At 32.6% G+C, this 15,069-nt stretch overlaps 1 protein-coding gene across 2 annotated transcripts in view; it reads left to right on the forward strand.

Moving 5' to 3' along the window:
- The first annotated feature begins 3,853 nt into the window (after nt 1-3,853).
- The window catches only part of LOC134711957 (pecanex-like protein 1), a 41,749-nt gene continuing 30,533 nt past the window's right edge, over nt 3,854-15,069 (forward strand). The window contains exons 1-9 of one of the 2 annotated variants that reach the window (XM_063572999.1): nt 3,854-4,152; nt 6,998-7,176; nt 8,004-8,167; nt 9,572-9,679; nt 9,985-10,926; nt 11,194-11,517; nt 11,937-12,080; nt 12,371-12,421; nt 14,110-14,284. In XM_063572999.1, coding sequence (XP_063429069.1) covers nt 4,000-4,152; nt 6,998-7,176; nt 8,004-8,167; nt 9,572-9,679; nt 9,985-10,926; nt 11,194-11,517; nt 11,937-12,080; nt 12,371-12,421; nt 14,110-14,284 — 2,240 coding nt within the window. In that variant the 5' untranslated portion in view covers nt 3,854-3,999. The remainder of the gene's footprint in view (nt 4,153-6,997; nt 7,177-8,003; nt 8,168-9,571; nt 9,680-9,984; nt 10,927-11,193; nt 11,518-11,936; nt 12,081-12,370; nt 12,422-14,109; nt 14,285-15,069) is intronic. The other variant, XM_063573001.1, reaches the window with a different exon arrangement.

Here is a 15,069-nt window from a genome sequence, read left to right on the forward strand (position 1 = left end):
TGAACTGAATTTTAATGTGCGTATTGTTATGCGTTTACTTTTCTACATTGGTTAGAGGTTTAGGGGAGGTTTGACATCTCACAAACATGTTAAACCCCGCCGTATTTTTGCGCCTGTTCCAAGTCAGGAGCCTCTGGCCTTTGTTAGTCTTGTATTATTTTAATTTTAGTTTCTTGTGTACAATTTGGAAATTAGTATGGCGTTCATTATCACTGAACTAGTATATATTTGTTGAGGGGCCAGCTGAAGGACGCCTTCGGATGCGGGAATTTCTCGCTACATTGAAGATCTGTTGGTGACCTTCTGCTGTTGTTTTTTTATTTGGTCGGGTTGTTGTCTCTTTGACACATTCCCCATTTCCATTCTCAATTTTATGCCATAATTGTTTTCATTCCATTCAGTGGTTCTCTAAAAGAAGACATTTGTATGTATTGTCCATAGGGTCCTGTATTAAACGAGGTCCCCTGCTGGGGCCATCTTGGATGATGGATCAGCTACACATAACACTTGGTCAGCACCTGGTAAGGATAATTTATGCTATGTTTGGTGTCATTTCGTTCAATGGTTCTCTAAAAAAAGACATGTATATGTATTGTCAATAGGGTCATATTTAAAACATAGTCTCCTGCTGGTGTCCATCTTGGGTAATGGCTCGCCTACAAAGTTACAACAATTTGGTCAGCACGTCATAAGAAACATTCATGCCATGTTTTATTACATTCCAATTCGTGGTTCTCTTAGAGAAATCATTTGAATGTATTTTCCAAAGGGTCATATGTTAAACTAAGTCCCCCTCTGGTGGCCATCTTGAGTGATGGGTCGGCTTCAATGTAAAGATACATGATCGACACCTCAAAAGGAACATTCATGCCAAATTTGGTTTCATTCAATTTTGTTTTCATTCTGTGATTCTCTAAAAGCAGACATTTGTATGTATTGTCCAAAGGGTCCTTGGCTAAACAAATTCCCACGGTTGCGGCCATCTTGGATGATTGATTCCCTACAAAGTTACAACACTTGGTCAGCACCTTAAAAGGGACATTTATGCCATGTTTGGTTTCATTTTATTTAGTGGTTCTCTAAAAGAAGATCATTGTATATGTATTGTCCATAGGGTGTTATGCTAAACGAAGTCTCCGCTGGCAGCCATCTTAATAGGTAGATTGGCTTCAAAGTAACACCACTTGGTCAGCACCTCATAAGTAACATTTAAGCCATATGGTTTCATTCCATTCAATAGTTCTCCAAAGGAAGACATTTGTATGTATTGGTGGCTATCTTGGATGATGTATCAGCTACAAAGTAGCAACACTTGGTCAGCACCTCATAAGGAAGATTCATGCCATGTTTGTTTTCAATCCATTCAGTGCTTCTCTAGTGGAAGTTTAAAATGTAAAAAGTTAACCTTGACGACGGACACCAAAAAGCTCACTTGGCCCTTTGGTCCAGGTAAGCTAATACAGCCGGAGACCAAAATGTTCATTTTTATACCCCACGCAACGAGTTGCGGAGGGTATAATGTTTTTGACCCGTCCGTCCGTCCGTCCGTCAGTCCTGTTTCTTGTCATCGCAACTCCTCTCAAACCACTCAACAGAATTTCACGAAACCTTTTCAGATAATAAGGACATACTATGTAGTTGTGCATATCGACAGGAAATTGCGATTCAAATTTTTTTCTAGGAGTTACGCCCCTTTGAACTTATTTACTTTAGTGTACTACTGCAACAGTTTGTCATCGCAACTCCTCTCAAACCACACACCAGAATTTCACGAAACCTTTTCAGATAATAAGGACATACTATGTAGTTGTGCATATCGACGGGAAATTGTGATTCAATTTTTTTTTCTAGGATTTACGCCCCTTTGAACTTATTTACTTTAATGTACTACTGCAACAGTGTGTCATCGCAACACCTCTGAAACCACACAACAGAATTTCATGAAATTTTGTAGATAATAAGGACATACTATGCATGTAGATGTGGATATTGACAGGAAATTATTATTCAATACTTTTTCTTATACAATTTTTTTCCTTACACTTATTTAATTTCTCCAATGACAATGTGGGGACGTGGGGTATGTGAGCGTGCTCACTAAGGTTCTTTAATTGTTGATGTTGTTCACTGAAGTATTAAAATTAAATAAAATCATTCTAGAAGTAAATAACCATGTTTCACTTTCGTTGTTTGTTTCACCTGCAATGAAAGATGCAGGAGACGAGACTTAGCTGTTGCTTTTCAATAGGTTGAAGCTTTGTTAACAATTGTGAAGTTTTCTGCTTATGATCGTTTAATAGGAACTTCTTGTGATAGAACAATGATATGTTATATAAAGTTGCATCATTTTCAGTTCATATCAGTTTGATGCCCATATTCCTTGTTTATGGTCGAGCAACACGAATTAATTAACAAATCGAATGTCTATCAAATTGTTTTTCTACAATTTTTTTTACAGATACGCCAGACATATCTTTGTGTCAACAATTGTTTTGCCTGATTTTTTGTGTTTGATCAAACCAAGTCACTGCCTTCGAACAAATAAAGAATAGAGAAAAAGCCCCCCCCCCCCCTCCCTCCTAAAAAAAAAAAAAAAAATTATAGGTGCTAAGATATAAAGAATAACTGCAAACATTAAAGAATTTGGTAAATATATGTTGATTACGAAAAAGAACAATGTCCGGGATACAGTTATCAAGTAATTACAGAATTATTTTTTTTCAAAGATAACAGAATAATCATTATGAACGAAAAAGTTAAAGAATACACAAATGAAGAATCACCCATCCATCCCCTCAATCAAATCCGTCTCATTTCATGAATTTCAAAAGATTAACATAGATTGTTGATTGAGAACAAAATAACTGAAGGGATGACATCACGGCTTCCCAATTGTGAACTGTCCACTTCGATGTAGCAGCATTCTTTCGCAAGGCCCAACATATCGTGATCAGGCTATAAAATCCATCAATTGGAAGCACACCTTCAAAAGTATTCTCCATTCCAAACTAAATAAACTTCAAATTGAAAGAGTTGGTCCTTGTTTTTTTTTAAAGAATGGCTGGCCAACGTAGATGCTAGTACACACATCTTGTCTAAGGGAGGGTTTTTCAACAAACAATCGCAATTCCCATGGACACAAACTGTGTCCTGTGTCTCTTCACAGTCTTTGAGACATGTTCCTTTAGTTATAAGAGTTTGACCTCATACAGTCGGCAGAGCCCAGATAAAGATTCAATTTTGTTACTTTTTATCATTAGATAATTAAGTCTCCATTAAAGTAAACCAAAATACATACACCCTTATCTATTATGCCAAATAGTCGATAGAAATTATTATCAGAAATTGATTTGAAAAAAAACACCATAATAAACTGATGAATGTATTAGAATGATACTGGACCAATAATAATTATTGTATTAGATAATCATTTGCACTAGAGATACGTTTGTATCTCTAAATAGTCTGATAATTGGATTAGCTCAGTGATGGAATAAGTGTTAAAGTGATTGAAAAAAGAGATTGTCGTATAATAAACCAATCAACTTGATGGTTAATTTAAACTGAAAACAGGCTGTCATCTTTTACAGTCTAAGTACATTTCCTCAAAACTGGAGGGACACAATTAGTTCCCATTGGATAACCATCATTTAATGTGATACGAGTACACTACCACTTATGCAATTCTGTTTAATAATTTTTAGAAAAAAACCACTATGTAAATAAATCATAAATTTGGGTCAAAAGATCCTAAATTGGTCCCACATTTTTAGGTGCATAGAAGAATAATAAAATTAGATGGACAAAGGGAAACAACTCCAATTTAAAAAATCGATAGTCACGTCCACGAGAATTGAACGGTATCAACAGAAAATGGCTTCCAATGTGAAAGCGAAAATTGTTACTCACAGTTTTAATGAGTTTTAGTCCCAATTCTTGAAACAATGACTTGAAAGATGAATGTACAAGCTTGACTTGCCCCAAATTTAAAGACATATTATGGGGTCTCATGTGATAGACATCCTGCGGCAAGGAATCTGGGCATCAGTCACTGGAGGCTGGTTCTACGACCCTCATCAAAGCATCTTTTCCAATACATTTCATTTGTATCTATGGATGTCATTACTTGTATTCCCACTAATTCTTCATCTTGTAAGTTTAAAGATTAGAAACAAAAGCTAATACACATCTAAAAAGTAATAACAAAGAGATAGCAAGTACTTCCTGCTATATAAAACACAGTATGTTGATTGTTTTCCTGTAGGCCTAACTGAAAATGAGGTAGAACTTTCATAGTCTGAGTTACCTGCGATGATTATACAATACATGGACATAAATACCTGTTACTTGAAAATTTTCTTATGAATCCATTTTTTTCTAATTTATTATTGATAATTTTTTCACAGGTTTCAATCAACTTTTAATCACAATTAAACGTTCGCACCCAAGGTCTATTCGCACTATACAAAATCAATTCAATTCAATGTTTTATTAAAGTCTCATCTCTCAACAAGTACAATCAATCTTTATACAATAGTAACATTGTAAAATAACACTAAATAAAATGAGAGCCATTCTATACAGAATTATAAGAGACTATTAAAATGCATAGATAATAATAATACATAATATGAAATAAAATACTATGTACAATATATAAAATTCCTACGTCTTTTTAAAATTAAATGACAGGTTTTGGCACACACACGAATCATATTTACATCTGAGAATAAAAACACTAACTTTTGATTATCATCTAAAGTATTAAAATTATCATTAAAAGTTTCAGCAACATGATATAAATGGTTTCTAAAATCGTCATAAAGAGGACATCTTAATAAAACATGCGCTTCATCTTCAATAAAAACGTCACATATATGGCACACTCTATTTTCTAAAACAATATTTTCATATCTCCCTGTTTCAATTCTAAGGGGAGCAACACCACATCTAAATTTGGCGAAAGCACTTCTGTGACTGAAGGGTAAAGCTATTTTGCAGTATTCCTCTGGTTCAAAATTTTCCTTAAACAGTCTGTAAGTTCGTAGCTTATTGCCACCTCTACCCGATATAGATTTATCAGAATGCAAAACAGCATGCCAATTATCGACATGTTTTCTATGTAATTTTGACATAAAAATTTTTATAACATAGTTAGTGTCCATATTTTCAGGACACGATAAATGACTTAAATTTAGTTCACAGAAGGTTTTCTTTACTACAAAATTCCAGTTTTTAACACACTTATGCTTAATACTCATACTATCAGCCCACTTGTGAACTTTCGCATTTAAACGGTTTGAGCTCATGTTATTTAATCTACACCACAAACGAATAATACTTTTCCACTGCTTATCAAAAATAGGTGTTATACCTAAGTCTCCAGTAACTGCAGCATTTGGTGCATATTTTCCTACACCGAGAAAAAATCTACAAGCCCTATTATGAATGGAGTTAATACAAGAATATGATTTTACACCCCATATACCTGCTCCATATTCTATTATAGGACAAACTAAACTTTCGTATAATTTTACAAATACATCGAAACAAACACCACCTAAAAGTTTACACTTGGCTATTACCAACCCTAAAGCCCTATTTGCTGAAGATGCAACGCCTAATTTTAGTTCAAATTCCAGTTGAATAATTGAAAAATAATGATTGTTGCTTTGAATTGTTTAGGTCTAAATACTGAATGTATTTAGCTCGGTATGAGTAAAACATTTTGAATGAAAAACTCAAAAGATAATTGTTTTTAACAGCTTGGTCCCTTTGACCTGAAACAATGAAGCAATAAAATATAGCATTACACTTTTAGTTCCACAGTGTGTAATTGTCCTAATACGAGAATTTATCGGGTCAATAAAATTCATATCGAGTGAGGCGAAGCCAAACCTGATATGAATTTTATTGACCCGATAAATTCCGTATTAGGACAATTGAACACTGTGTAACGAATTTATCCTGATTTTGTTATATCACATATTATTATATTTAAATTCAATATAATGACAACATCAACCAAATATATATTTTAGATATTTAATATAAAACTGTGAAAAATTAAAATATTAGGACTATGAAGCAACTCATTTAAAAAAAATATTATAAGGTCAATGGTAGAAGGGAGATAATCCCAATCGATGTAATAAATAAGGGAGATAATGCCTATTGGCGTAATAAAAAAATATACTGAAATTTATTAGGACAATATCAGCCAATCAAATTGCGAGAAATTACTCTAAATCAGGATAATATTATAACCAAACCATGATAAAATTTACTCAACACACTAAAATAACGAAGTCAGATTCTCACTTGTTTTGAAACAAGTCAATGAAACAAAGTTATAGCAATACACTAACCAAAACACGATTAAGAGTTTTTCAACACAAAATAAAACGTTGACAGAATCCCACTTAATTAATAAAAGGATTGTTATTTATTCTTAACAATACACTATCCAAAACATGATTAAGATTTATTCAACACTTTATAATGAGACAATGACAACAAATATACTTATAGGATATTTCCATTCTCAATTTTATTATAGGAATACACTTGCCAAAACTGGATTACAAAGTTATTTAACACAAAACCAATAAAAAATTGGGCACAAGCATGTAGGGTGCAAAAGTGAAAGAGGGCGAAAACATGAGTGGGTGCGAACGTAATGGGTGCGAACGGACCTGGATTCCAACTAAACATGCTGAAAACATACATGTACATGTCCTGTGATTCACCTTAAAAGGGTTTTATTTTTAGTCATTACTAGATATCACAGACATAAGTGAGCACTCCTTTTCTTGTGAACATCTATACTGGTTTTGATTGTATTAAAGTTTGCATAGTTTATTTCTTAAATCTACATTGTACTACATTAAATGTATATAATTTGTACATTTATTTCAGTGTTGTTATTCCTATTTCTTTCATAATTTTGAAAAGAACCATTTGTATAAGGTATTAAATTTGTATGTTTTCTGTTTAGACATTGGAACCATCTCTGGTAGTATGGACAATATATTGCTGTGTAATAGGAGCTATATTCACCATCATCAAGATATTCAACTTTAGAATACATCATATGTTCGATACTAGTGAAGTTATAGAAGACAAATCAGACAAAAATGAAGATGAAAACAAAGAAAACAAACCAGCAGTTGTTGGGTTTGTTATATTTATATATAATCATAAATGTCACAGTCATTTAAAAGTTGTTAATGAATTTCTTCAAACTTAAAGGTTTAAAATATGAATAAGAAGATGTGTTATGAGTGCCAATTAGACATTTCCCTGTCAAAGTCTCATTGTATTAAAAGTTAAAAATTATAGGTAAAATTAAAAAATCACTATCAGGTCCGAGAACACAATTAATTCGTAGTGCATTTCTTTTAGAACATAAATGAAAATTAAAAAAATCCCACCTGCGCTTTCTCAATGAAACTTTTACAGTGTGTTGTACTACTTTTGGGACAAATTATATTAAAATTATAGAAAACTTCATCGCCTCTAACTCAAAATATGGACAATTTTGTGTTTAGGGTGTCTTGAAATCTTTTAACAGCTTCCGAAGTGCTAATATTTAACCTTTTTCAGCTGGACCAAATCACTACTTTCCTGTAAAATTCTGGACCCAAATTTTTTTTACAGTGTCATTTCACCCCCTTACTTACAATTTGAGGCATTAAACATGGAGAAATAAATTTGGAAGGGGTATAAAAATTATTGGCAAGTAACCCACTGTTAACACTAGGGACTATATTCGTGAACAACGAAAATCAAGGGACGACAATTGTGGTCTCGGACCATCAGTCTATCACTACATATTTTTGCCTTTTCTTTATGAAATTGAGATATGGAGACCTAGCAGAGCTCTGGTTGGCATATTTTGACCTGATTATGTCCTTTTCATAAGAAATTTTAGTATTCTATACAGTTTTCACTCCTGCTTAAGATTTATTCTTTCTCTTTGAATTTTTTTTGCATATTTATAGATCTAGCAGTAATTCGGTACCAGTACAGATGTCCATAGAAGGGGAGGCAATAGAAATGGCAACAATACGACGAATTGATGATATAAATATTACTCCATCTGATCCTAGTAATTCAAGTGAAGAGAAAAATAGTCAGGTGGAAGTTAATCTAATCAATAAACAAGGTAAACAGTTTATACAAAAATATTCTACTCAGCGGTCGTATTTAAGCCCTTTTGTTTACTGTCCAGCGGGACCAGTGGACTGAAATATCTAAATGTCCGGCCCCAAATCTACTGGACCTTCAAAAATGACATTCATTTGGTATACACTTATATAAATGATAGATATTCACTTTTTTTTTTTTCGTAAATCCTTCCAAAAATTTCAACATATTGGGAAGGTCGCTCACTGAGGTATTAGTTAATTTGATCAATTATAATATTTATTACCCCCTAGTACTGTGTAATTGATTTTGAAGGTAAATGTGTGCGATGCAATCAGTGATTTTTATCGACATATTTCTACTGGTCCGCCAGACAACTAGCTGACAAAATCTGTTGGTCCGACACACATTCTACTTGTCTCAGACCACCAAACCAGCGCTAGTTTCAATCCCTGTCTACTGGTTAAAGTTAACATCTAACTCAATAAACATAGCATTTAATGATCACATTCTACTGTTACTATTTTATGTGATAAACATCTTTAAAACAAAGTAAACTGTCTGACACAAATTTGATTTTAATTTCATACTTTTATTTTTAGTTATTACAAATCTTGACATTTTTGTATGGACAACCTAAGGTAGCAATACACAGTTAGGAGTTTAGTTTCGCATTATGGCCCCTGTGGATTTTTCAAATAGGAAAGTTATTGTGTAATAAAATTCATTTTAAGACAGATTAGTGCTAATTTAGCCTTCAAAGATGGTTTATAAGAGCATCAAGATTATTTTTTACATGTTTTATGGGCTGTTTTCTGTTTGACAATCCGTATTTTCATAGCTAGACCGGCCATGGGTCCAGAAATTAATGTACTGTTTACAAACACTCTTTTTCTACACGAAGTTTTTGACGCAATTTTACAAAAAAATGAGATGAAAGACATATGATTTTCATTGGATTTGCTGAATGATATATGTACATGTACACAGTTTCAGAAAAGGTGATACTTCAAAGGATTGAATTTTAGCCAAATTTTGGGGAAATATGTGACATCTTTCCCCCCTTTATGCAATATTTTATAACAAATAAATGCAGATTGTTGCCATGGATACACCAAAATGAAATTATATTTTACCATTTTATAGACTGGGTATAAAATCTATGGAAGATTCTGATTACATACATATGCCCATATTTGACAAAAACAGTAAGCTTGATATTGCAAGAAAGCAATGAAAAGGGGATGGTAAAATTCATAAGGGCAAATTTTTGTATTTTTTCCTAACTGTTTATTGCTACCTAATAAAGATTCTAATTGCTTCCCTGGAAGTCTGAATTTAAAGAAGTTGTATTCATCTCTCTGTTGATATAATGATGATGATGATGAGTATGATATACACAATAGTTGTTTGTCTTTTAAAGGTAAAGGCAGCCAGGCTCCATTGGCTGAACATGAAACCGACAGTATAGATCAACAACAAGAGGAATCATTAAAACAAAATCATGACTTTGGAACAATCAGTTCAAAAGGTAACAATTCATGTTTATAAAAACAAAACAATAAAGGATAGTGTTATTGTTCCTTAGGAAAAACTTGTTTTCATTAAAAAAAACCAACATTGTTATTTTAAAGGCTTTGGTAGAAACTACATGTAAAATGACATATTTTTTATAGGCCTTTTACAAATACATGTATTGAAGTTCTTTTGTGTTTTGAAAACCAATAGGCTTTAAGCGATCATAAGACAGTTAGATCACTATATAGCTGTGAGAAAAACTCGTTTTTGATTTATCAGAAAAGTTTTGGAATACTTTTATTTTGTATTCTATTACAGAGGACAGTTCTGACAAAGATTTAGCAGGAGGCAGTCAGATAACTACAACAGCTCATGTAGAAATAAATCATCACATTTCTGACGGCGAATTAGAGGATGGAGAAATCAAAGCTGTCAATCACAAACATGAGGATTCAGATTCAGATATGTCTCCTCATGGTAAACACAGAATTAAAAAGAGACGTAAAGCTGTCAGACGAGCTCAGAGTGATGTGGAAAGAGGTGAATACTATCGTGAAAGACCAAGACAAAACAGATCTAACATGTCACTTCCTCAAGGAACAAAATTATCGGAAGTAAAAATTGATATTAATGATGAAATTGCTAGTGGTAATATGTTTAGACCTAAAAGTGAGTGTATCATAAGACAAAGAAAACATAGTAGACCAAATTGTGAGATGATGATTGTAGAATTAGAGTCAAGTCCAAAACATGCCAGGAGAGATGATATCTCAGAAAAAATGGATGCTGATGATGAAACTGACAAACCAAAATATAGAAGAAGTATGTCACAAGATGGTGCATTCATGCCTTTTAAACCAAAAGCTTTTTCAGCAGGCTGTGGTTTAGACTTAAAATCACATTCAATTAAAAAAGACACAAAAGACAGTAGTAAAACTAAGGACTGTGAAGAGGAACAAGGAAGTAAAATATCTAAAGACAAACAATTAACATCTAAAAATAAACCGTCAAGTTCAAATGATGTACCAAAGAAAGAGAAAACATATAAAAAGAAATCAAGACCTAATAGTGCAGGTGATATCCATAAAATTCATGCAGATAAACTTGAGTCAGGAAAAATTAGTAAACCTAAAGATCTACCTTTAAGTCATAAACATTCACAGAAGGTGAAGGACACTGATGGTGCTTCTCAGAAAAGTAGTACTGTTGGACTTGATTGGTTGTTTAGTACTGACAGTGATTCTGTTTCATCTGGTGAAGGTAAGGTTAAAGGTCATAATTCATTTGGAAAACAGCTGGTATTTAGATGCTACATGAATAAAATTATAAATAGACTCAATACAATTATATGGCTAACTATAACATTTCTAGATACTAGATAATTCTATTTGCTTAATTTAAAGTAATAAGTATTGAAAATGAAACAACTATGATAAGCCAAAAAGAGCTAATATCTTTATTTTATAGAAGGCATAGACATTGGCTGCCATTTATAAAAGATATATCATGTTTAAATTAAAATTTCAGTGGAAATAGGTTCACGCAGAGATCACTTTATGTCTGATACCTCAAGTACAATGACTAATGAAGGAGACAGTATAATTGATACTAGTCCACAATTTCCTGTGAAGTATGAAGTCCTGAAAGAGACAGACACACCTACTCCAAGTACACCTAGTGCTGATGAACTTGAAATGGTGAGACAACAAGGTGCCATGCATAAGCGGCCTGACACACCTACTCCAAGTTCACCTAGTGCTGATGAACTTGAAATGATGAGACAGCAAGGTGCCATACCAAAGAGGCCATCAGCTAGGCCACTTCCTCCCATACCAAAACCTACACCTGCAGGTAAGGGGGAAGTAAATAGTGAGATATTCCTTTTTACCTGTTGTAAATGTTTTAAGTGCCTTCTGTCGTAAAAGCAAACAAAATAATTTTATTAAAAAAATTCCTGAAAATATTCCAAATAAAACTTTATTTTCAGCTTTTGATGTAAATTTCACATGATTTACAGTAAAACCTGTCCTAAGATAGCAAATAACAACAGATAAAAACATTAATGAAAAGGGAACTTCAAATGTGTCCGTTCAGTTTGTTTATAATCTACTGATTGAATAACTTTCAGTTTTTTAACTGTTTTAGAATAGTAGTACTTTTTGGGGGGACAAATGTGGTAGGTATATTGTGTAAGATGTATAATGTGTTGTTCTACACTGATTTTACTGGTAAAAGGTTCTACAAGTGCATATATCCCTTTATTATTATAGATGAGAGCGCTGCAGGCAGTCCATCTTCTGGAGAGTTACCAGATCCTGAAGACTTCAGACGCAAGATTATGGAGATACTGAGTGATACATCAGATAATCCAGAACAAATGAAGAAACTTTTCAAAGTTGTTATTGAAGCCAAAGGTGGATTTGATTTTCCTTTATATGATTAAGAAAAAAAATAATAATTGCAACTTCTTGAATTCATAGGTCATACATGTAACTTAGGTAAAAGATGAAAATAATTACTTAAACATGATTACAACTAATTCAAAATCCACTACTTAGAATAAGTTATAAGACACAGGTTGATTGTTTCCACCAAAACCATCGGAGGATGAAATTTAGGTATTTGAATGACTTTCAATCAAATGATTATTAAAAATGTAAAATGTTATATAATTATATTCTAATTACTTCAATATTTATTACAGGGAGATCAGGCAGTAGAGATGGTAACAGTCCTCGACGAGACAGAACTGCTAGTAAGAATGGCAAAGTTACTTATTATGTACTGATAGGTATTACACACCTAATCATATCCATGTCAAACTTATTGCTAATTACAAATCATCCTGCAGCAGATATTTTAGGAATTATCATGGCAAAAACTCTACGATTGAATTTATTTCTTCTTACTATATATACATTCAGATATATGTATATTTGAAAAAAGAATTATTCAAATGATTGAGCCTCAATAAGGATATAAGGGAAGGGAGTTTATTTTATATCACATCTTTATCTAGTGTCTTTACATTCTATATTTATAGATTATCGTTGATTATCTAAACGAGATTGATTTTCTCGCTTGAGCTGGAACAGCGAAAGTGAGAAAAGCAATCGAGTTGAGATGACCAACGATAATCTGTTTATCGCTATTTTACCTATGACGACGTTGTCTATTTCAATGTCAATTTCGCTAGCAACGCCATGTGGCCTCCTTAGTTTCTAGCGATAATTTTTCCATCTCAAGAGAGAAGCATGATATGAAAATTATCACAAAGAAGGATCAAAGTAAAAATGCACAAAATAGCGATACATTAAAATATTGTATGCATGAAGGATGAAAACAATTGAACAATATTTGTGGATCTCAGAAGTTGTTGGGCTAGGTTTAATAAACACATATTTTATTTCCCTTTGAAAATAAAAAAAGAAATAAGGATAGGTATGAAATTTTGAAATTGATGGATTTTACTGGAGATCTGATGATTGTTTCTTTAAGGTGCAGATATCTTTACATTTTCCCTTCACTTGCTTTGGATTTATTATACATATCATTAATTTAGTGACTGACAAATGCTTTCTTAAATGGACCAAATAGACCCATTCCATTTCTACACATGTATTGATGTTAATAGGAGTCCAGAAATCTGCATTCTTGGAAACAGCATCTTGATATGTAAAAATATAGTAATCAAATGTATCATTTGATATTAAAAAACATGTTTTGTTGTAAACATTGAATTACCTGGAAATAGTTATAAATTAAGGAAACAGTGCTTTTATGGATGTTCCTCGTCATGACATTCACTGAATTGGTCTTATGCAGTGGACTATTACACAACTTACAGCCAAAATAAAGAGAACAAAGGGTTTAAAGCGTGTCATAAATAATGAATGAATTCATCACCTAGTGACAGATTTGCTATTTATTGAACCCAATGAAAAGAATTTAAACTTATTTTTCAAACTGCAAGTTCTTTTGTTGAAACCTATTTGAATGAGATCTCTTTCATTGTACATAAAATTTGTCTAAACATGTATTGTGGATTCATTTTTTTTTCGTGGATAACTACTATTGTGGAATAAAAAATAATTATATATACTGTGGATTCACTTTTATTCGTTTGATACCAATTTTCGTGGATTTCATGGGAACAGGTGAACCACGATAATAAATGTTCAACGAATTACCAATTTATTATAGGCTTGTATACAGACTTCGTCAATACCACGAAATTAAATATCAAAGAAGATTTCAGTTTTCCATAATCCACGAAAATTGGTACCCACGAAAATTGATAAATCCACAGTATATAGTAAATTAGTACTTTGTTAGACATTTAAATTCTAGATTTGCCTTTACCAATAATATCCATAAAAGTTGGTATCCTATAGATGATAAAGATTCCATAGTATATATATTTATGTTGTAATGTAATTTTAGGTAAAAGTAAATCTGACTGTGCAGAAGATCCTACAGGAGAAAGTACACCAAGGTTAGGAGAACATGATAGAGGGTCATCAGATTCTAAATCAGGGTCACCTACAGAAAGTTCTGCTCTTTTACCCTCTGTTAGTATAGCTTCGGCAGCTTCATCTCAGATAAAAAGGCATGGCAGGTAACTATAACATCTGACAAATTCCTGCCTTCTGTTGTAAAATGGTCTTCATCATCTTTTTCTCAGATTCCAAGACATGGTAGGTAATTATAACATCTGATATAGGACTTATGCCCTATCAAATCCAATGTTTTGAAATGAAATACAACTATTTTTATCATGCTATGGTTTTAAAGTGTATACATTTACACCCCAAATAGGCTAAAAAATTAAAGTTTTCTTGATTTCAACCACATTTAGGCCTAGAAATCATGGAGGAAAGGTTTTGAAACATTAAATTTTCAAGTCAGAAAGATATTTTGTTAAAATAAAACGGTGCTAAATGACCTGTTTTCGTCTTGACATGCACTGCATGTTTCTGATGCTGAAACTCAATGGAAATTTACCTGTTTTCATTGAATTTCGTTGAAATCAAAATTGGTCTATTTTTGAAAAGAATGTTTACATTTAAAATAAAAATCATGAAAAAGACATATTCCCAAATAGTTACTGTTTAACCTTTCATTCACTGTGATAATGGCAAATAAATCCTGATTTGAATTTAAGTCAGAAAAAAGGGCCATAGTGGGACCTTATTGATAAAATTTCTTCTGTATTAATGCAATGGTTTTATCTCAGAAAAACATCAAACCATACAACCATACACTCTGGTAAATTTTTGCCTTATGTAAGAACAGTTGTAGCAGCTAAGATTCAGATTTTTAAGGAAGTGGCAGGTAACTTTACCATCTGACAATTATTTGCCTTTTGTTAGGATAGCCTCAGCATTATCTCAGATCAGAGGG

Source organism: Mytilus trossulus, chromosome 3 (genome assembly GCF_036588685.1).
Source record: "Mytilus trossulus isolate FHL-02 chromosome 3, PNRI_Mtr1.1.1.hap1, whole genome shotgun sequence".
In the NCBI taxonomy this organism is placed as follows: Eukaryota; Metazoa; Mollusca; class Bivalvia; order Mytilida; family Mytilidae; genus Mytilus; species Mytilus trossulus.